The sequence below is a fragment of the Vipera ursinii genome (genome assembly GCF_947247035.1).
Source record: "Vipera ursinii genome assembly, chromosome: 3".
Taxonomy (NCBI): Eukaryota; Metazoa; Chordata; class Lepidosauria; order Squamata; family Viperidae; genus Vipera; species Vipera ursinii.
Window position 1 is genome coordinate 149,741,045 of NC_139516.1, and position 22,625 is coordinate 149,763,669.

Genomic DNA, 22,625 nt, shown 5'->3' on the forward strand with positions numbered 1-22,625 from the left:
CAGGGGTCTTCAAACTTGGCCTTTTATGACTGTGGACTTCAACTCCCAGAATTCCTCAGCCAACATACCTGGCTGAGGAATTCTGGGAGTTGAAGTCCACAAGTCATTAAAGGGCCAAGTTTGAAGACCCCTGAGTTAACCAGTCCTGACTTCGCCGAGTTCGAACGCGGACTTTCGCGGAGCGAAAAACGAGCCGCGTTTGTTCCCTCCGGCATACCGTCGCAGCCTCTTCCTGTGACGTGTCAAAGGGCGTGGCCACAACATGGCGCAGTGCATGTGCAGCTGCTCGGAGCTGAGCTAGGGGCTTCACGGTAAATTGTTCGCTTATTACGGTTGTCGCCGCTGTTAGCGCACCGCCGGTTGGGAAGGAGAGCTAGATTTCGTCTCCCGTGGGCTGAAGAACAGCTTAGCCCGGTATTCTGTTTCCTGGTTTCTGGTCGTTTTAGGGGGATAGCCCTTTCTGGGATCTCACCCGATTGGTTGGGAAGCGAGTTATTACGTATCTCTGAAGTAGATGGAGAAAACCTGTCTTACGTGGTTGCTAGGTATCCCAAACGACTTGATAATACGTAATCAGATATGTTAGAAAATCGATAAATCTATGTTGGAGCGAAGGCAATTCAAATGAATGGTTTGTTTCTCCTTAGACTTCTTCTACAATATCCTCTATCTGCGACGTGTGGGTCTCAACACTTTAAATCTGTGTTTTTTTAGCCTTAAAAGGTAAAGGATACCCCCCCATGCACATGCGTGCCAGTCGTTTCCGACACTAGGGGCCGGTGCTCATCTCCGTTTCAAAGCCGAAGAGCCAGCGCTTGTCCGAGGACGTCTCCGTGGAGGCGCTCCATGGAGGGGTTGTTATTATTGCTGGTCACAGTCAGACAGATGTTTAGACTGGATCTGGCATTATTGTCCATCTACAGGTAGTCCTTGAGTTAAGACCACAATTGAGCCCAAAATTTCTGTTATGAAGCGAGACATTTGTTAAGTTTTGCCCCATTTTACAGTTTTCTTGCCACAGTTATCAAGTGAGTCACTGCAGTTGTGAGGTTAGTAAGATGGTTAAGTGAATCAGCCTTCCCCATTAACTTTGCTTGTCAGAAGGTCACAAAAGGGGCTCACATGACCCTGGGACACTGCAATCATCGTAAATACATGCCAGTTGTCAAGTGTCCGGATTTTGATCACATCACCATGAGGATGCTGCAATGTTTCTAAGTGTGAAAAATGGTCATAAGTCACTTTTTTCAGTGTCGCTGTAACTTTGAACGGTCACTAAATGAACGGTGGTGGGATTCAGCCAGTTTGCACCAGTTTGGCAGAACCAGTAGCTAATTTTTTGTTGCCCAGGCCCAGAATGGACTTCTGGAAGCGGCATCCACAGAGAGAACTAGTTGTTCACCTATTTGAATCCCACCACTGGTTGTAAGTTTAAGACTGCCTGTACTGAGCCCTTCCCACAGACCTGGACCAGGTAGGTGTTGTTTAATGGTATTAAAGATACATTGCAGGATGTAAGCTGTTCCAATTAAAGCTGCCTTTTGCACTAGACTGGTGTTTTTGTTATGCCAATGATGTTCAAGTTGTGCTCCAGATGTTTTGGGATTGCACCCAAGGTGCCTATGCTATTGGCACTATCTTTTGCAACTTTTTTTCAACTTACAGGTCTTTGTAATTTGTGGTTTTCTCCAGATCTTATCTTCTATTCTGCTGTCTCCAGGTACTACAATGTCCATTATCCAGATTATTATGGCTAATCATACAGACAGCCAGAGGTTTAAACTGGATTTGACATTTTTGCAATATTATTGTTTAGGGCAGGGGTTGGCAACATTAAACACTCAAAGAGCCACTTGGACCCGTTTCTCACAGAAAAGAAAATATTTTATTTTATTTATTTATTTTAATCCCATTTATATACCGCCCTTCTCCGAAGACTCAGGGCGGCTTACAAGCTTAGCAGTAGCCTTCATTCTATGTATATGCCTGCTTATTAGGGCTTTTGGAAGCCACAAAACCCTTTTGACATCTAAAATGAAGATAACACTACATATATCCTTTTTTACCTTTAAGGTAAAGGTAAAGGTTCCCCCGCACATGTGTGCTAGTCGTTTCCAACTCTAGGAGCTGGTGCTCATCTCCGTTTCAAAGCCGAAGAGCCAGCGCTTGTCCGAGGACGTCTCCGTGGTCATGTGGCTGGCATGACTAGATGCCAAAGGCGCATGGAACACTGTTACCTTCCTACCGTAGTGGTCCCTATTTTTCTACTTGCATTTTTACGTGCTTTCGAACTGCTAGGTTGGCAGAAGCTGGGACGAGTAACAGGCGCTCACTCTGTTATGCGGCACTTGGGATTCGACCCGCCAAACTGCCGACCTTCTGATCAACAGGCTCAGCGTCCTAACCCACTGAGCCACCACGTCCCTTTATTCATATCTTCTTGCACTGTAATTATTATTTTGTAATTTTAAAATATTTATTAAACCAATTGATTTTTTAAAAAAAGTTTATTTCCAAAAAAAAATAATCCAATACATATAATAAAAACATTAACCCTAACATAATGCCTGACATGTTCTAAATGTTTACACTGAGGGGAAAGAATCGTAAAAGAGGGAAATTATCATCTCATAAAATACTCTGTTTAAACACGGATGGCTAAACATTAAGCTTCCAGAATCAAATATATTTTCCTCTAAAAAATCAAGGAACACTAATTGAAGCCAGACACAGAATAATGTTTCAGGAAGTTGCACTTAAAATATGGCTAGGGATATTTAACTTAAGGTGTTTTTAAAAGCTTATGTTTTTCACATAATTTTTATTCAAAATCTACTCTTTTCTTTTTGTTAGCTTAAATCTTATAACCCAATTTAAAGGAAAAGGTACCAGTTGATTTGGATTTATCTGAGGTTTTGAATTTTGAATTTTCAAAAAGCAAAAGGTTCTCGGGGCATACTAATATGCTTTGACTAAACACTTTAAAATTACTTTTAAAAGTAAAATATTCACATAATAGGCTAGTGATGGTGAACCTATGACATATGTATCAATGGTGCCACACCACAATGCTTTGGGTGGTACACCAGGATTCACCAACACTCAAGAACTATTTTTGAAAGCATGCCCCATTTTACTTGATTTTCAGAAGCTGCAGAGGCTGTGCAAGAATGGGGTGTATTCTTGCATGCCTCTGGATCCTCCAGAAACCATGTGAGAAGGCCATGATCTCACACAGTTTTTGGAGGCTGCAGAGGCTGCAGAAGAACATTCCCCAAAGATGTTTTCCTTTGCCAGTAATGTCTTTGGTGGTACATGTGACCACTGCTAACAAACTTCTGTTCCTTTCAGGAAAAAAATGCTGAAGGACCCAATACCGAGCAATATTAAGGTAAGGTTTTATTAGAAGATACTATCCCTAGCATTGTATTTTGTTTTGATGTGATTGTCATTTAGCTGTTTGAGAAAAAAATATATATATTTGATTCCTTTCCTAAACAACAGCTTTTGAATTACAAGGTCTAAGAGTCATAGCCAGCCTGAACAACTGTCAGGAAATGTTGAAATTTAGTCCAAAACATTTAGCAGGCAACGTATTGACAAACTCTGGTTTATTTAGATAAACATAAAAGTACTTAATTTTCCATATTGAAAATTTTGTATAATCTCTTTTCCTTTGTTACTGTTTGCTAAAATATATATTGGCTGGGTTTATAAATCATACTAAAATTTTATGTATCGTCGATGAGTCTCAATGGCAGGGTTCACACAGTTTGTGAAGCAAAAAACCCTGCAAACTCTGTTATCACTTAATGTTATTGGTTCCAAAGCAAGTTGTGATGACACCAAAATGGCATTCATATTGTGACATCATTATGTAAATACACTGATTAGGTACTTGGCTCAGGATTTCTAACACAAATCATGACATTTTGTGTGATGTCATTCTTACAAATGCAGTTACCATAGCTATCGAACAAGTTTGTAGAATGCACTTATATATGGTTTAGGTTAAGCTTGGGTAATAGGCTTCTCCTGAATCAAAAGCAGATGATCAAATCTTTGGTTACTTAGACCTCTTCTTAGCTTGTGGGTTGTGTTCCGTCTCAAGTAGAGATGTGATTGCTAATCCCACTTGAAACAGCCAGAATAAACTCAAATGAAATGGGAATAATCAAATTACTTTATTCTCATGCGTCCAATGTCAATGTCAATAACTCACGGTTATAGCAAAGGTCCATCCGGAATGCAAGGTTGTAATTTGGACCCATCTCATTAGGTAAAAAAATGATGAACTTTCCATCCTGTGCAAAGTTACATGTTGAAAATGGAGCTTGATATCCCAGCCACATGCCAGGGTTCATCCAGAGAGATAATACAAAGACAAAGGTAGGAAGTCCTGCCATAAACTATGAAATCTCCACCCACTTAACTAGCAAGCATGGTATTCACTATACAGCTAGACTACAATTCCCATAAGGCATCTCTTGAGGAAATAACGTGAAAAATGTGACGCATTCCCTTTTTTTACACTTACCACTATTGCGGTATCCCCATGACCACATGATCAAAATTTGTATGCTTGGCAATCGGTTCATATTTATGATGGATAAAGTGTCCCTGGGTCACGTGATCCCCTTTTGTGACCTTCTGACAAGCAGAGTCAAAGGGGAAGTAACTGTGTTGCTAATTTAACAATTGCTGTGATTCACTTAACAAACTCTGACAGGAAAGGTTGTAAAAAGGGCAAAACTCACTTAACTGTCTTGCTTAGCAACAGACATTTTTGGTTCAACTGTGATTGTAAGTCAAGGACTATCTGTAGTATTGTCCTGTATGACTTTCATTTTGTAGTCTGGTCAACCTTGAAGGGCTGATATCATGGAAGAGGTTATCCTAACTAGGGCTGACCCAGCAGGGCTGCTACCATGTTGTCAGCTGACTAAGAAAGCACTGCCTGAGGAAATGTGGCTCGCCCACCATTTTGTCTGTGTGTGTGTGTGTTAAGCAAAAGCACTTGCTGAATATTTGTAGAACTATTGCTATGTAGTAGAAGAAATTTATCGATCCTAGTTAATCTGGAAAATAAAATTTTATAAATCTTGTTCTTAAAATATGGTGCCGAGTTTCAGTACGGGGGATTTTTCAATTATTTTGAGATTATATTGGTTTTCCCTGAATGATCTCATTAACTGAAACTGTGGTTACCTTTATTCTTATTTTAAAGCTCAACTTTCTGACATGAATGAACAGGTGGTTTACAGGAGGGGGGAGGGACATGGCAGGTCATTAGATGCTATATGCAATTTGCATTATGGTTCAGTTGATCCAAATTGCATAATTTGTATTATTTAGGCAATAATATTGTGATATATGTGACATTATTGTGGCTTTTGCTGAAGACCTACAAATGGTTGCTGCTCTTTGCTCTTTAAAATGATCTGTTAGCCTTGCAGAATTTGTGTGTGTGTGTGTGAGAGAGAGAGAGAGATAGAGGTAGATATGGATTGTTGTACGCTACTGTTACAGGCATAAGGATCCTTGTTTTATGCTTTTTCTCTTCTGCCATATATTTCTATCTTCCAGAGAAAATGATTGCTGCTGGTGATCTTTGCCTTGAAGACATTGAAGATGTTGTGTCAGCACAAGATCCAACGCCATTTGATCGTCAGTTCAGTAGAAGAAACATAATTCCTAAAGTCAGAAAACGCAAGTCACAAAAGAACGTGGAAGTGGATGATCCTCCCCCTAGAGATAGGTACACTTGTCAATGAAATGTAAAAAGCTGTGTTAAGTTGAGGCACTGGGCTCTTGAAAGCTTTAATATTCTTTATACTTGAAACAAATTGAAAACGTTTGTCATAATTTACCTTTCTTATAATTTGAAGTAGGATTTTGCCATACAAAGTACGGTACCTTTAATTTTATTGGATTGATCTGTGTTTAGCATAGATAATTCTGCTTTTTACTTCCATCAACTTTCAGGTGATGGAAGACATATGGGAATAAGGAATCTGAAAGAATGAGGCTAGAATCTAGATAGAACCACATAGTGATAGAGATTATTCTGTTGAGCAGGAGACTGAAAGCAGAACCAAATGGTTGGAGACAGTTCTCTCTGTCTCCAAGTCTTGCTATACTGCCTCTTTGTGCGAGTAGGGGGTCTGTTCCCGGGAAGGATGAGTGAAAAATCTCAGGAGTTTATGCTAGGAGTGTATACTCCAAGCAGGGTCACCCAAGGTGTAAAGATCAGCTAGCTTTCTAACTAAAGCAAGCAGCTACCTGTATCAGGCAACAATGATACAGAAAGGTGCTGGGGGCAGTTTAGTGACAATGACAGAGGCATCACTTTATACTGCAATGGTAAACCGTTCCTATATTTTACCAAGAAAACCAAATGGCCAGATAAGATAAGTTATTTGCAGTGCTTTTTCAAAAAAAAAAAAGGTGCCGGAACTCTCATCTTGGTGGGTGCAGGAGGCGGGGGTGGGTGGGGTGGGGTGGCGCTGCAGTCACGGGTGCGAGGGGTGTTGGCGGCAGGCTCCCCCCCGGGGTCGGAGCTGAAGCCGGCATGGCTGGTGCTGTGAAAGCAGCAGGGCCCGCTCTATATGGCGGGGCTGTGCTGGGCAGGCAGCGGAGGCGGGGCGGGCCAGGCGATGCAGGGCGGCCACTTAGGCACACAGGGCAAGGCAACGGTGGCGCAGGTCCAGCACCAGGTAGGTCACCAGCCTGGCTGACACGGGTGAGCACAAGGAAGGAGTGCACATGGATTCCACAGAACCCACCTCCCACTCCTTGTCCTCTCTTACTTACCTAGCTGAGATGGTGTAGTTGGGCAGCAGGGAGGGATGCAAAGTTTCTGCCTAGTTGCTTTCGCTGCAGACAACTAGCCGGTGCAACATTTGCCAGCCAGGTCTTTTGGCGCACTCAGCAGCAATTCGTATTGGCTTTTAAAAGCCAATAGAGGGAGTAGCATAGCTTGTGCAAAAGCTTTTTTTGTGTGTGCAAAAAAAAAGGTGCCGGAATGCCATTCTGAGCATTCTGTGAGAAAAAAAGCCCTGCTTTTATGTTTGAATCTTATGATTTTAAAAATATATTTTTTTCTATTGTAAATTGCCCCAAACCTCGCCATGTGGATTGCATACAAATATTATATAATTGGTAAATAAAGGTAGAACATATGTTAAATATACATCAAATGATAATATGCTTCCCTACAAAGTCAGTTCTTGCTGAATGACAGACCAAGGAGTTAACTCGGAAAGGCAAGAGGAAAATTTAGAAGAGATCTGTGCAACTTGTAGAAGGGAAAGGCCCACACTGATAAATTAAAAATCTTTGTGGTCTGCAAAGGAATGCTGGTGGGCTAATCAATGATTTGGTGACTAGAGGAGCATCTACAGTGTTGGAGCTTGTAGTCATGGTAAGCCATGGAGGCACTAGGCAACATGACTTTCAGGGCAGTGGTGATGATTTTATTACTTTTTTTTTAAAAAAAAAGTCTGTGCTCTGTCCAAGGGTGCTTGGTAGGCTGCATGTACAGGCCTGGTCTAGAATTTATTTTGGAACATTCAACTATCTAGAGTAGGGGTGTCAAACTCAATTTCATTGAGGGCCGCATCAGCACTGCGGTTGCCATCAGGGGGCCGGGTGGGTATGGCCAGGGTGGGCGTGGCCTACTGTGTGGGCGTGGCTAGAGTGCGTATGGCCTACTGGGTGGGCGTGGCCAGCTCTACATCGTTCGCATCAAGGGTGCCTATGGGGGCCTGGGCAGCAGTGGGACAGATCTGAGGGTCTCTGGCAGAAGGAGGGTCTCTGGGCCAGGGCCAAAGCAGTGGGGGCTGTTCCCTCACTGTTTCCAGGATGGCTTTGCGGGCCGCATGAAACCACTTCGCGGGCCGGATCTAGCCCCCGGGCCTTGTGTTTGACATGTCTGATCTAGAGCAGACATGTCAAACTCATTTTGTTTGAGGCAACTTCTTATAAAAGAATTGCCATTAATTTGTTTTAATAAAATAATTTAAATCAATTTTTCACTTGATTTCAAATTTATTTATTTATTTATTTATTTATTTATTTATTTATTTATTTATTTTTGGGACTTATATGCCGCCCTATCTCCTGAAGGACTCAGGGCGGCTAACAACAATAAAAACAACAATACAAAAGTTAAAAAAAATTAAATAAACAGCCCCAAAATAAATTAACTAAACAATTACAAATTAAAACATTTTAAAAACCCGTCGTCAATCCAGGTCAGCCTGATGAAAAAGGAAAGTTTTGAGGTCGCGGCGAAAGGACCGGAGATCCGGGGCCATCCGGAGCTCAAGGGGGAGTTGGTTCAGAATCTAAACCAATCTAATATTGGTTGACAATGATTTTTTTTAGTACAATTGTCAAATGCAATAAACTGGTTTTAGGTATATGTTACTGGAAGGAAAAAGCAATCCCTGCTGTGTTACTGATCCCAGAGAAGCATTTGCATGTATGCAGGTATCCTTAGGGTGCCATAGTTATGGATGAGAAATATTGGTTGCAAAGTTGGCATTTCTGGATGTAATACAGATATTTTGGACTTATTTTTGTTTCTTTGCATGTTTGATATTTTTAAAAAGGCATATGCTATGATCACTGCTTGTCCAAAATTTTAATATACAGATAATACCACCAGAAATTATTTTAGTCATTTTAATAAATGTTGTTAAGCTCACCAGGGAAAACATCATATATTGTTATGTATATACTAGGTTAATTATTTAAAGACTGAAGTGCAACATAACTAGATTCTAAATAATCTATTTTTCAAAACACACAACAATCCAAACAGTAAAAGCAAAGTCCAACTTAAGAATATTTCATTCTTAAGAATTGTTTAGATTCAAAATAGTTTTCAAGAGTGTACAAAAGATACTATTTTTTTCTAGAATCAGCTAAATTAGACATATGACATTGAGAAAAATGTTTTTCATTTCTTTCCTGTTACCTTTGATTTCATTGCAGAGATGTTAACATAACAAATAGATTATTTTGTTATCTAATTTTACCTTCCGAAAGACAGAAGCAGATGAAAAATGTGAGGTTCTTTCCTGTTGGCTTTTTTGAATTAGTGTTTTAGATTCTGAAAGTTTAGTTCCTAAAGAAGTAATCCTGTAAATAATTTTAATGTCCTCCTCTAGTGCAAGCTCTTTTATGACTCAAGGACTTCAACTCCCAGAATTCCTGAGCCAGCATGGCTCAGCTTGGAAACCACTCCCTTTCCCCTCAGCATGGCTGGCTCAGGATTTCTGGGAGTTGAAGTCCACGAGTCATAAAAAAGGGCCAAGATTGCTAGCCCTGCAATAGGCTTAGGAAAGCCAATAAGGGAGCTGGTGGTTTTTTTTGTTTTTTTTGCAAAAAAAAAGTGCCGGAACGCCGTTCTGAGCGTTCTATGAGAAAAAAAGCCCTGGTTATTGGCAATATCATGTCAGATGATGGGAGCTTGAAGTGAGAGGCCCCATGCTACTGAGGAAGAGCCGAGGACATTTCAGAGTACTAATAGTGTTTATGAAGGGCAGATTAAATACTTCAGGACATCTAGTTGCTGATGGTGCCATTCATAAAAAGAACATAGAAAGCTGCAAAGACATAAACCGTACATGCCAACGTCAAAGAAATGAGACTTAACAAAGTGCACAAATATTGCACATCATCTTTAATTTAATATGCTATCAAAATAAGGTATAGAGTCACCCAGAGAATATTAGAAGGCTGCATGGAAAAGGAAATGCCTATGGACAATTCTGCAAATCCCTGATTTCAGCCATCCTCCCATATTTGTTGTTTTCTTTCATCATGTTATCTTTTTGTCCAAATCAAAAGCAAATGTCTTGATTCATTAAGATTTGTTATTAATATCTTTAATTTGTGTAAGTATTGCAATACTTCCCCTCTCAGGGAATATTTTAAGGTTTCTGAGTTCCTCGGTATCTGCAATCACTGCTGGGCAAATTTTTCTAGCTTGGGGAAATTTATTATCTCTTGTGTCTTTTAATTTGACAGTGTGATTCCCGGTATACAGAAAATTTGGGTACGCACATGGGGATGTTCCCATAATAGTTCAGATGGTGAATACATGGCTGGACAGCTAGCTGCTTATGGATACAGTATAACAGGTAATGAGTTGAACGTTGGATTTCTTTCAAAGAGTTTATTGTTAAACCGCAACTAAGATATGCTGTTTTCTTTGCATTTGTTCATTATTTGTCTGAAACGCTATAGGGTTTCCTGCCTGAGCAGAGGGTTGGACTAGACCAGGGGTAGGCAACCTTGGCTCTTTTATGACTCATGGACTTCAACTCCCAGAATTCCTGAGCCAGCCATGCTGAGGGGAAAGAGAGAGGTTTCCAAGCTGAGCCATGCCAGCTCAGGAATTCTGGGAGTTGAAGTCCACGCGTCATAAAAGAGCCAAGGTTGCCTACCCCTGGACTAGACGACCTCCAATAATAATAGTAATAATAGTAATAATAATAATAATAATAATAATAATAATAATAATAATAATAATAATAACAATAATAATATTTTCAGGATACAGATTCAATAAAATGAAACAGTGCCTTGAGTAATTGAGATCTTTTTCATTGCTCAGCTAATAGATGTGTTTAGTACTTCACATGGGACAGGTTTTGAGTTGTCTTTGTACATTTCATTTCCAGTGGCTTATCTGAGTCACTCTATTGCAGACCAAGTAGACTTGCTTGATTTACAGGTGTATTAGTAAAGTCTTATTGGAGAATACAGGACTAGGCTCCTAAGGAAAATCTTAATGTTGTAGACTGGAAGGTTTGGGGGGCAAAATGGAGGTTATCTATTCAGCAATCAAACATGTAATGAATAATTTCCTATTTAAATCTATTTCCAAAATGTTTGAAATATTTTATTGCTGTTTGCATTTTTATATTTTAATACATTTGGCTTTAAATCATGAGGGAGCTTGAACATGAATTTTATACCAACCTTGGCCTCCTAAGAGTCAAATGCATTACAGTAAATAAGTAAAATGACTTGTTAACAAACAAACAGCCATTCATCAAGATTGCTTTGCAGATAGCAACATTCAGAATAGAAAAGTTGGAAGTCAGGAAGATAGTAGGGTAGAGTTAAAAGCATGCTTGCTTTCTCAGAAGGAGACTGTAACGCATAAATAACGCCTCATAATTTGTACAATGTTTTTGCCATATATCATTGAATTTTAGCATTGCCAGCATTTGTCATAACACTTTACATGCTACATTTAGTTATTATTTGCTTTATGTTCCTTAACTTCCAACTATTAAAAATATTTTTTTCTTTATTCTGTTTGGTACTTTACAGATTTTAATTTACATTTTGACAACATAATTGTTGAATTTATAGCTTGTATTTAAAAATGGCTGCTCACTAATAGGATAAAACAATGACAGTGAATGATAATAACGTTTGTATAATTGATGTATGTTTAACATACACTAGGTGGCAGTATTAAATAACTTTCTGAGTTGACTATGTTATTAAATTTTGAAATTAATCTGTCATGCTTTCTAATTACTTTTACGCCATATTTATGATTTTGATCTATTTCTTCAGTTGAAATTGTAGTGCATAACACTATTGATATAATGGTATTAATTATTTTGGTCTTTGTTTAATTTTATGGCTATAATAATGGAATTAATAAATTTCTCTCTGTTTAGTGATTGCTACATTATCAAAATCATATCACTAACTTTTGGAATATTTATGAATTTAATGTTAAATTTTATAATAACAAATTCTTGATGTTTGTATTTTAAAGTCCAGATACATATTTCTAAGTATGAATCTTCATTCTTAATTTTTTCCCTGCACAATATTTATTTTAAAATATTGGTTTTAGGTACGTCATGTAATTTAGTGCTTGTACTATACTGTTTGGAATAGTTTAAAGATCTAACATTTTGGTACTAATTGCTTTCTATATTTCAGAGTAGGGCAACGTAAATGATATTCTCCCAAAAGTATTTCAAAGTTCTCCGTCCATCCATCCATCCATCCATCCATCCATCCATCCATCCATCTATATATCTATATATCTGTCATAGGTTTTTAAAACAATGGTTTTCTTATGGCATATGATTTAAATTGGCAGTGATTTTTTGAATTAGAAATACTGGTATATTGATGGGTATTGATTCAGAATGTATCTTTCTGTGTTGTGATCCTGAAGAGTGAAAACTCCGTGTGAGAAGTTGACCGAACAGGAATTGGAATTAAAAATATTAGTGTGAAAAGACTTGTACAAATCCACAGTGCAGTTTTGGTTGCCCTCAAAAATAAGAATTGCACAAAACTTACAGTCAAAAAGGATTTTAAGAAGAATCTTCTGTACAAGTAAACGCAAAAACTTAAAAAAATTGGTTTGTTCAGGTAGTCCATGACTTGAAACCATTCATTTAGTGACATTTAAATTTACAACGGCACTGAAAAAAGTGACTTCTGACTGTTTTTCACACTTATGTCCGTCACAACAAACCCCCCCCAATCACATGATCAAAATTGAGACATTTGGCAACTGGCATGCATTTGTGAAGGTTGCAATGTACTGGAGTCATGTGATCCCCTTTCACGACATTCTGACAAGCAAAATCACAGGGAAGCCAGTGTGACTTAACAGCAGTGTTACTAACTGAACAACTATGGCAAGAAAGGTCGTAAAATGGGGCAAGACTCACTTGACAACTGTCTTGCTTAGCAGTGGAAATTTTGAGCTCAATTCTGGTTGTAGCTTAAGGACTATCTATAGAGCACAGTAAAGAGGTACTTTATAAAATAGTTCATAAAAGCAATTGATGATTTTTCTTCTTCAGTTGAAAAATCTGGTTGAATCAACAGATTTTTTAAAATCACCAATGAGGAATAATGAGTTTATTTATCTACTTATGCATTTGTTCCCCGCCTTCCCAGCAATCTAATTGTTGTGATTCAGGGTCAGCCTGTGGGTTCGGCAGTTGGGTCGGATGACTCAGATGAGGGGGAGGAGGGGGGTGTTGAAGAACTTGCTGATGATGGCTTTGAGGCTCCGCAGAGCCCCCAGCCAGGCCCCTCCCACCTGGTGGAGACCCAGCTGTGTGAGCCTGACAGCGTGGATGAAGATGACCCACAGCTGGCCCTGTTCAAGGACGCAGGAGGCAGTCAAGTAGGAGTAAACAGAGGAAGGCAATGGGGCTTCTCGGAAGGAGGGAGAGAGAAGCCACGCCCTGAACTCTTTATAAAGGACTTGTGTGGGGAGGGCTGGTTTGCTGAAAGCAACCGCTCAGATAGTGTTTCAAAGCTCCTGTATCTTGGTTCGTGTCTTGTTTGTTTTTGTAATAAATTTGGCAGACGTATTCCAGCCTCTTGCCGTCTGTAAAGGGGTTGCCTTTTCTGCAAGGCCGGTAGCAGGCTGGTACAGAACACTAATATACTCCTGTGGGGCTTACAAATATAACAGAACCCAAGTGCAAAAACCATAAAGCGCATGATTTTAAATTGTGATTTTGACTTTTTGGGGCTATACTTAATTTAATTTTATTTTAATTTTATATTGTATTGTTTTTAAATTCTGCCCTGTAAACCGCCCTGAGTCCTTCGGGAATAGGGCGGTATATAAACCGAATAAATAAATAAATAAATAAATAAATAATAGTAAACTAAATAAAGAGGTGACAATGATCCAAACACCTTCTGGAGCAGGGGTGTCAAACTGCCAGCCCGTGGGCTGGACACGTCATCGGGAAACCACGCTCATTGCCGGCAATGGTGGAAAAGCTCCGATACATTGCGCGACGTCACGTGACGTTGCGAGTTTGACAGGTCTGTTCTGGAGGAACTTATATCTAGGATAGGAGTGCATCTAGCCTCAAGCAGGAGACCATTCCAAAGGACCTGCACTGCCACAGGAAAACACCCTCCCCCACATGCACACATCCACACACTTCCAAGCATTGTCTTTCTTGACCTCCTGAATGTGGATAACAGTTAATTACTATCAAACCCTGTGATAGAGATCATACATTTTTTTAAAAGGATGAGATAATTGAACTGGGCCATAACGCTTAAATCATATCTTCAGTTTCATTGGTAATATTCTTCTAAATGTTAATTGCTTCCAAAGGAACAAACAATTCATGGATGTTTGTATACTCGTACCCTGCCGCTAATGGGATGGGATGCTGACATTTTAACATAGGGCATGTTTTGTAGTCTGCGGCCCCCAAGATGTTGGTGAACTGCAGTTCATAGTATTGATGCTAACTGGGCTCTGGGACTTGTAGATTACCAACATTTGGCATACTGTAATTTGTGAATTCCCATCATTGTGATTTGATCAACAACCGCTGGTATGGTTCACACTGCATGCCAATTTAAAATTTGGCTTATTTGGTTTTGGTTGAGCATGTTATATAAATCCAGTCATTATGGCTTGGAGCCCACAATCTGTGGCTTAGCATGATAAGTGAATCCAGCCAATTGTGGTTTAAACGACAAACTGTTAATGTAACTTGCAAATCTAATGGTTGTGTTGCTAGATGTAGATTTCAGATCAACAAGCATAGCTTGTATAGTGTTCCAGGATCTTTTAGATGTCATCAGCTTAAACTTTGTATTGGTATCTAATTAGGAAAGTGAAGCATATCAAAGGAAAGGTATTTTTCTATGCCTTCCTTTTTGTTTTTCAAATTTCTCCTTCTAGGAGCCTGCCAGAATTGATGTGGTAGATGCCATGTTTCTGTCAGAGAGTATATGCTTTATTTTATTAAGTTCTTAACTTGTTCACCTAAGATGCATCTGGAGTCTTTCCCCCGTTCCTTAACATACAGATGGAAAGTCAGCTAAGTGCTATTGCAGAAGGAGTGACTTGGATGTCTTCTCAAAGACTAAAACGGTTGAGCTGCCAACCTGAGAGGAATGTAGTTTGAGATTTGCAGTCAATGGCAGGCTTGTGAATATTTTTTGGCATTTCTGGCCCACCACAATGAAACATTATTGTGTATAAAAGCAAAGGGAGAGACTCCCACTGAGTAGAAGACACTGACATTTGTCTCACACATCAAAATCCTTGGCGCTGGGATCTACTTGCAATGCAGAGCAACTTTGTCTTGGATGACTATAAATAGCTTTTTGACTTCATCCAGCCAAAATTGAATAGCTGTTGATTAGTAAAAGGTATTGCAATATAGAGGAGTAGGCTTTTTGGCTCGGTTTTAAATATAAGACAGATTTCTTGGCTGCTTATGTATTTGTAAGACTTTTCAGACCTTGAGATTTCACTGGCTCTAGTTCAGAGTGGAAAACATGCTTGCTCATTGGTTCTGTTTGCAGAACTAGGAAACTAAATTGTACTTCGGTCTACAAAAAGTAGCCCCTGATTGATGGTGTGGTATTGTTTTGTCCTTCACAAAGCATGTAGGATCTAATCTAACATGCAAAAAGGCAAAGAAATGGAATATGCACTATATAGATGTGTAAGGGTAAATTTGACACATTCACTCCTGTGAACGTATCCCTTTTCCAAGTTTCAGTTACACACTTGTCTTTATTGTTATGAACAGAGAGGAGTTTAACTTACTTTCAGAATATATTAGAATAGATTTGGGGTCTTGAAAAGAGTTTTATAACTGGAAATGTCTGCTTGATTATCTTGGATTAAGCTATACTGGATATCATGACACTTAAGTCCGAATAAACTTTCTATAAGAGATGTGTTTTTCCACAATCTGAGTTGAGAATTTTCCTTATCTCTGTACTTCTTTGTGCCAAACAGATTCAAACTGGGATCTAACAAATGTTTCAAAACAAAGCATGAGAAAATATACCAGTAATAGAAACTTCGGGGACATTACAAAGACTGCTTTCACATAAATCATAGTGTTCAACTATAGGAAACAACATATTTCCTGCAAGGTATTTTCTAGACAAAATCATTGGAAAAGACATACACTGCCTGTGAAAACGCCTGAAGACATCAGATTTTAGTTTGTTTTGACTGAAAACCTCTCTAGGATAAGCATGAAAAGTCTGTGTTCCATATCCTACCTGGCTATCCCTTTATATGGAAAGGACTATGCGCATGGCATTTCGTATTTCTTATTCATGTAGCTGATTTCTATTTATGTAGCTGATTAGCTCTTAGCAGATTGATTTGTCTTAGGACTGGGATGAATTCAGATGTTCAGTGATGATGGTAGTAACAGAACCAGTACAGAATGCATTGCTCAAAATATTGATAGAAAAAACCCTCTAGAATAGCTTCTGTTTTGTGGTAGTCAGTAAGCTTCCGGACCCAATTAGAAGTGCTAATAATTTCCTGTAAAAACCACATATGTTCCCCTTGTAAAGTTTTCCTCCTCAAGAGATGAAAGGGGTGGACTAGAACAGGTGTCTCCAAACTTAACAACTTTGATGACTTGTGGACTTCCAGCTCTCTGAATTCCTCAGTCAACCATGCAAATTCTAGAAGTTGAAGTCCACAAATCTTATACTTGCCGAGTTTGGAGAAGCCCGGGCTAGAAGTCAGACCTTCTTTATGGATCACACTGCCCCTAAGACAGGTGCTTGAGACCTTCACTCTTGACAGTCAGGAAGGCCCTGAAAAAGTTTCTTTCCAAATGGGCAACACTCAGTTGGGCAACATATTGTAGCTATTTTTGAAAGAGTTTAATTATGCCTTCATTAATGCTGCTGTCATGAAAGTGCCCCTTTCAGTTAATATTTGGTTTGACATCACCCAGCATCTTTGGAATGAACAGTATAAAACGATTAACAAACCACAATAAATGAGCTGCAGAGGAGTAAAGAGATAACCTTGAGGAAGGAATCCAAGAACACGGGCATAAAGGTTGGCTTAGCGCTGGGAAGGGGATAGAAGGGAAGGAGGCAAAACCACAGCAAGATTGCCCCACCTATTGGATTCTTTCCCTTACTGGATTCTTCTGAGGAAAGCTTTGAGCTCCTATGCAAGTTTTAATTATAGCAATCCTTCATTTGCTTCTTGTCACAAGCATACCCTGGGGCTGGGAGGAATCACAGTCTTCCCTGCAAATTTATTTTACTGACCATAAAGGTGAAAACTGCTGTCAGGATTAATAATGATGCGTGCTAATTACAACTACATCATAATAAGGTGTCATGTCTTATTGAAGATGAGGTTTATTTCGTAGTTATTTGTCTACGAGATAACAGTAAGAAGGGCATTTGGAAGAAGTTGTGTTCATTTTTGTTTTATTTTATTTTATTTTATTTTATTTTATTTTATTTATTTTATTTTATTTTATTTTATTTTATTTTTTCAGAATTGGGAGCATAACATGTTTTTGTATCCAGACTTGCAGAATAATACATTCGCCAGAAGATGGCACTGTTTATGTTTGCAGTGTATAAATAACCTGTACCAGAACTTCTTCAGAAAAACTGAAATGATACTGTTGGGTTTTTTTTATATTTTTTATATTTAATTTTTCAGTTTAGTTATTTTGTAGATCTAATTAGGAATAATGCTGGAGCCTATGAGCAGGCATTTTTATTACTAAGATTGGATTCTAATTTTTTAAATACGGTCAATGTTAAGGGGTGGTATTGAATTTGTTGTTAAGAGTTATTTTAAAAAACGGAATATCTTCAAGGTGTGTAATATCATAGGAGAGATAATTTTGCTTCCATACCAATTGGTATATAATATGCTTTAGCAAACTGTTTTAAATTAAACTACCAGACACCGCATTAATATATTTCTTTTGTGTAGTAAAGAAATATCTTGTTAAAATACTCTTAATTTATTTTCAAATATTTTATGAAATCAAGATTCTGAAGATATTCTTTTATACTGGCTTCTGTATGAAGCATACAAAGTGATGATGCTGCATTGTATCATCGGCAGACTCTGGAAATATTGTGAAAACAAGCTATATATAAATAAGGAGTTTTTTTGGATTGAAATTAGTGATGTGCTGTAAATTGGACTTTCACTGTCCAGTTACCATATGCTCTGAATTTTGTTTTTGTTTTGTTTTTTTATATTTCAGTTCATTTTAACCAGTGATTCTCATTTGTAAGTCTAGAAACAGAGAATATTAAACAGTTGTTTATTTATCATAAAGACTTGATGTTACCAGAAACTCTAGGCCTCCTATGTATTTTTGCAATGTTTGTACGCTTAAGAAGTTGTAGACGTGTCTTTGCCCGAATTTTGAAAGATTTTAGAGAAAGACCCAAAGACAGACAAAAACTACCATATTTGTAACAGTTTCCTGTCTCCCTTTTCATTGTTACACTTTGGTAGGAGATAAACATGAATAGATAAGTAAGCAGACTGCATGCTTTTTAAAGTAAGATATTTTCTGTAATGGCTTATGAAAAGCAACATTCTAATCCCTGCATAAGTCTGTTTTAAATAATGCCATTGCACTATATGCTATATTTATTTTGAAGTAACTGTAATTAATTTCTCCCTTATTTTCTTAGGCTTTTAAGATTTAAAACTTGAAGGTCTCCTTATGACTATGAGCCTACAACAAACTTTGCTTCATGCAGTTCCATTTGGGACAATTTGAACGTTTGTTAAGTGTTTTTGTAGGAAAACACGATTTAATTTGGTTTAACGTGTTAATTATTATAGTTGATTAGTGAACTTCAGCATAATATAGTGTCTAGCTTATTAATAGAAAGAGGTTTTTTTAATTAAATAAGTATTACAATCCAAAACTTTTAGTTAACGTTTGCGTTGCTAGTTCTACCTTTATTTTTCTAATTTCTGCTTATTGTACCATTTTGTTTTTCAAGAGAAAATCAAAAGAAAAAGATACATTTATTTTTGAGCAAGGAAAAATCTCTAGTGGAGACAGCACTTTTTTTCATTTACAGTTCACTTGTTTAATTCCTGGCTTCAGCCTCCCAAATTGAACATTATCTGCTAGAAAAATGATTTCTCTTTGTTGAAGCTTGGAATAGTTCAGACTCAAGGCTATCCAAGACTGTTGTTGCCAGAAATATGTTTCATTCAGTGTTTGATATCACATTAGGTGTGTCAAATGTAATTTGTTTGTTTAAAGGTATTATAGATGCGCATAATACATGGAAAGAAACTGGGAAGACTATTCTTATTTCTAATAAAAAATGGGAAATCAGTAAAAAAAAAAAAAGGAAACTACACAACAGCTAGACTCAAACATGCGATGCTACAGCTTGTTTTTCTAGTGTTTGTTGAATAATCCATGTAATGACGGTGAAAGTAATACTCTTGAGACAAAAGCAAATGTATTAGAATATGCCTTCTTGAGATATGTAATTCAGTCAGTATGTTAGTTAAATATTTAGGCAAACCATCTTTATAATCTTCAAGTAATAAGGCCTGGAGAATCTTATTACCTTACCATATTCCATTTCGAACTCATTCAAAGATAGATGCACAAAGAAACAATTTAAACATGACTCAAAGAACTAAAGGAACATTGCCATAATAAAACTTCCAACAAGCCAAACTTTTCGACAAGAACACGTCCATATATAAGAAATATATCAGAACGTGCCAGCAAATTGCTTTGACCACTAGGCCTCACAAACCCACAAAAAAATGCTACAGAGAATTTTGTGTAAACCAAAAGATTGCTCAGCTCAACAAGAGCTCTCATCATCTTCAGAGAGAAATGCCCAGATTGCAACCTTACATAGGGCAAATTGAACGCTAATTACAGCAAAGAATCCAGGACCACAAGAAAGAACTTTGACCTGAAATACCTAGCAGCCATTCATCCCCTCAGAATGAGCCACACATTTGACCAGGATAATACAGAAACAATTGACAAAACAGCTGAAGAGTGGAGAATTCCTGGAAGCCAGGCACTGAAATGTCCATCAACAGAACAATAGAACTGGTTACCATTGACCACCTAATTAAGCGCAGGTTCCAAGCCATTCACAGCTGACTGACAAGGCAGATCAATCTGAACAGAACCAAGCAATGGATGCTTCCCAAGAACCAATCAGTCATCCATAGAATTCAAATGTACACAAATAATGCAGCAAGGCATCAATCCCCACTTTTTGGGCATTGTGCTGATAAACGTTTGCTGGAACACACAACAAAACATCTGCAGGTCACGATCTGTAGTTCAGTGCAGATATTCCTGGGCTCAGACACCACCACCACCACCACCACTCCTGCCAAGAAACAAGAGATTTGGGGCTATTGCTTTTCCAAGAGATCAACTGAAATGTAGCCCAGAACTGAAGTATTTGGACATTCTAACAATTCAGTCTCTTCCACAATATCATATGATAGAGGCAAGAATAGTAAATCATATCAAGGCACAATCTGTATGTTGGTGTGCAAATTGAGCTACATGTTTACATATGGTGATGTGCCATGAACAATAATATGTCTGTGGCAATGAGTAACTGTTTGGGTAACTGTTTATTTGTTCCTTGCATCACATTGTTTCCCCCCCCCCTTTCTGGCTTATTAGGGTATCCCACCATATGAGAACAGTGGCATTTGTGCATCAGATTTCCAGAGAACTCAGAGGTTCTAGATTTCTTTGCAAAAGTTTACTCTCTCTTGGGTTGAAGGATTGAATGACTTTCCCTTCCTATTTTGCATACACTTGATCATAACACTTCGGTGACCGATCAAATCTTCAGGCTTACAATATTACTATTTTTCTGTAACCCTCTGTACTATTCCTGCAGGAGAAGCACTTTCCTAAAAATGAGGTTGAGTTTATAGATTGTACTATACCTAGATTTATTTTAATGGGACTACCTTTCTCTAATTGTCTCTATGCTATAAGATCTGACAGTATTAGTATGCTTCAGGTCCCATCCATCATTGTCATCTTATAGGAGCCAGAAAACCTATTACAGATACTACATTAGTATACATTAACATACATTAAATTAATTAGTTCCTATTGTATTAGTGCTTGCCTTTTGTCTTCTCATTTTCAGTTCTTATAAAATATAATTCCATTACCTAAAAAGCCAGAGACATGTTGCTGTAGTACTTCAACATTGTTCTCCTCTTTGGGGGATTTCAGGTGGTGAATGTCCTAAAATAGGGATGAAGAAATTCAAACTTGCAAGACTAGGGTGGCACATCCAGTTCGTGGGACAAGAGCAAGATGTGTCCCTCAAAGCACCTTGTCACTGCTATTCTTTATATTTCCTTTATTTATGTGCTCAGAGCCAATTTTCCTTGTCCTTTACTTCACCTTACCCCCATGCAGTCGTGGAAGAGATGTAAACATGCAAAACGTGCAAAATTGCAATCAGTTTAGCTTTGTTCCCATCCTTCTTTTCTCTGTCTTCAGAATTTTTCATCCCAAATAGTGAAGCAATATTCAGTTGCCTTGTTTGGTGAGAATTTCCGAATGTTAGATGAGGTAAAGTAATAATATTTTAGAATCTCATTGAGATGAGTTGGTTCAGTGGTGGCGAACCTATGGCACTTGTGCCAGAGGCGGCACTCAGAGCCCTCTCTGTTGGCATGCACGCACGCCGCCGCCACCAGCAGCAGGTCCATCAGGCCTCCACCGCTGCCCGGAGCAGGAGCCCCGCCCAGCACAAAGGAGGCAAAGCAGCCAACTAGCAACCTCGAGTAGAGATGGTAGAACAGAGGTCACCAACCATTGTCGATTGGTGGACTGGAAGGAGGGGGAAGCATTTTACATGCTTGTGTGTGTGGGGCTGCGAGCATATGCACGTGCTGCAAATGGGGCGGGGCTAGTGCCTGTGTGATACTAGCCCTGCCCCATTCTTGTGTGGTGCAGCACCTTGTATCAGCGCCTTGCAGCACGGTGGCCCATTTTTTTGCCCCTGTTTTTTGCATGCCAGAGGCAGCACTTGCCCCCCCCCAGGCACCATAATGCTGATGCGCCCCTGGCACTTTGCAATAAATAAGTGGGTTTGGGGTTGCGGTTTGGGCACTCGGTCTCTAAAAGATTTGCCATTACTGAGTTGGTTCTTATGTTCTCTAGATAAGGGCAATTAAAAGTTTAATTCTGGCTTATCTAACGTGTGGGATGCAATCTCATTTTCCTTCTGAGAACTGCTTTTGGCAGATAGCATGCTGACACTTATAACATGCATTTTAATGCATACATTATTTTTACCGCCAGTTAGAAACTGGAATGACTATTGACCTGCAATGGAATGTATATTTTAGTATTAATGCTACATGTTTCAATCCAGCCAGACGTTTGGTTGATTTGACGTACACATGGACAGAGTAAATTAATGTTTAAAGCCAGGATACTTTTAGGTTCAGCTACAGTCTGCAACATTTGCAGTAATCCCAGAGAAGCTTTTTAAGCAAAAATTGCTGAGTTTTCTTTATCCTTGAGGTACCGAATGTACAGGTAGGTTTGGCAGTGCTAGATAACCTCATTTAATTTAAACTGTCGATATCATTTTTACAGCTCCTGAAATAACTCTAATGGACAGTATTTGGTAGACATAGAAAATTCTAATCAATACAGCTTAATGGATTATTTATGTTAAATGAAGAGTGTGCACATTGTATGCTAAATATCTTAATTGTGTAAGATAATAAATACTGAATAACTTGAGCATTGGTTGGGAAATTTAATCCTCTGGCT

The 22,625-nt window shown here is 38.6% G+C and overlaps 1 protein-coding gene across 2 annotated transcripts in view; it reads left to right on the forward strand.

Moving 5' to 3' along the window:
• The first annotated feature begins 243 nt into the window (after positions 1-243).
• The window catches only part of CDKAL1 (CDKAL1 threonylcarbamoyladenosine tRNA methylthiotransferase), a 307,006-nt gene continuing 284,624 nt past the window's right edge, over positions 244-22,625 (forward strand). The window contains exons 1-4 of one of the 2 annotated variants that reach the window (XM_083359500.1): positions 244-311; positions 3,352-3,391; positions 5,587-5,758; positions 10,039-10,151. In XM_083359500.1, the coding sequence (XP_083215626.1) occupies positions 5,592-5,758; positions 10,039-10,151 (280 nt within the window). In that variant the 5' untranslated portion in view covers positions 244-311; positions 3,352-3,391; positions 5,587-5,591. Of the gene's footprint in view, positions 312-3,351; positions 3,392-4,279; positions 4,390-5,586; positions 5,759-10,038; positions 10,152-22,625 lie in introns of those variants that run through there. The other variant, XM_083359501.1, reaches the window with a different exon arrangement.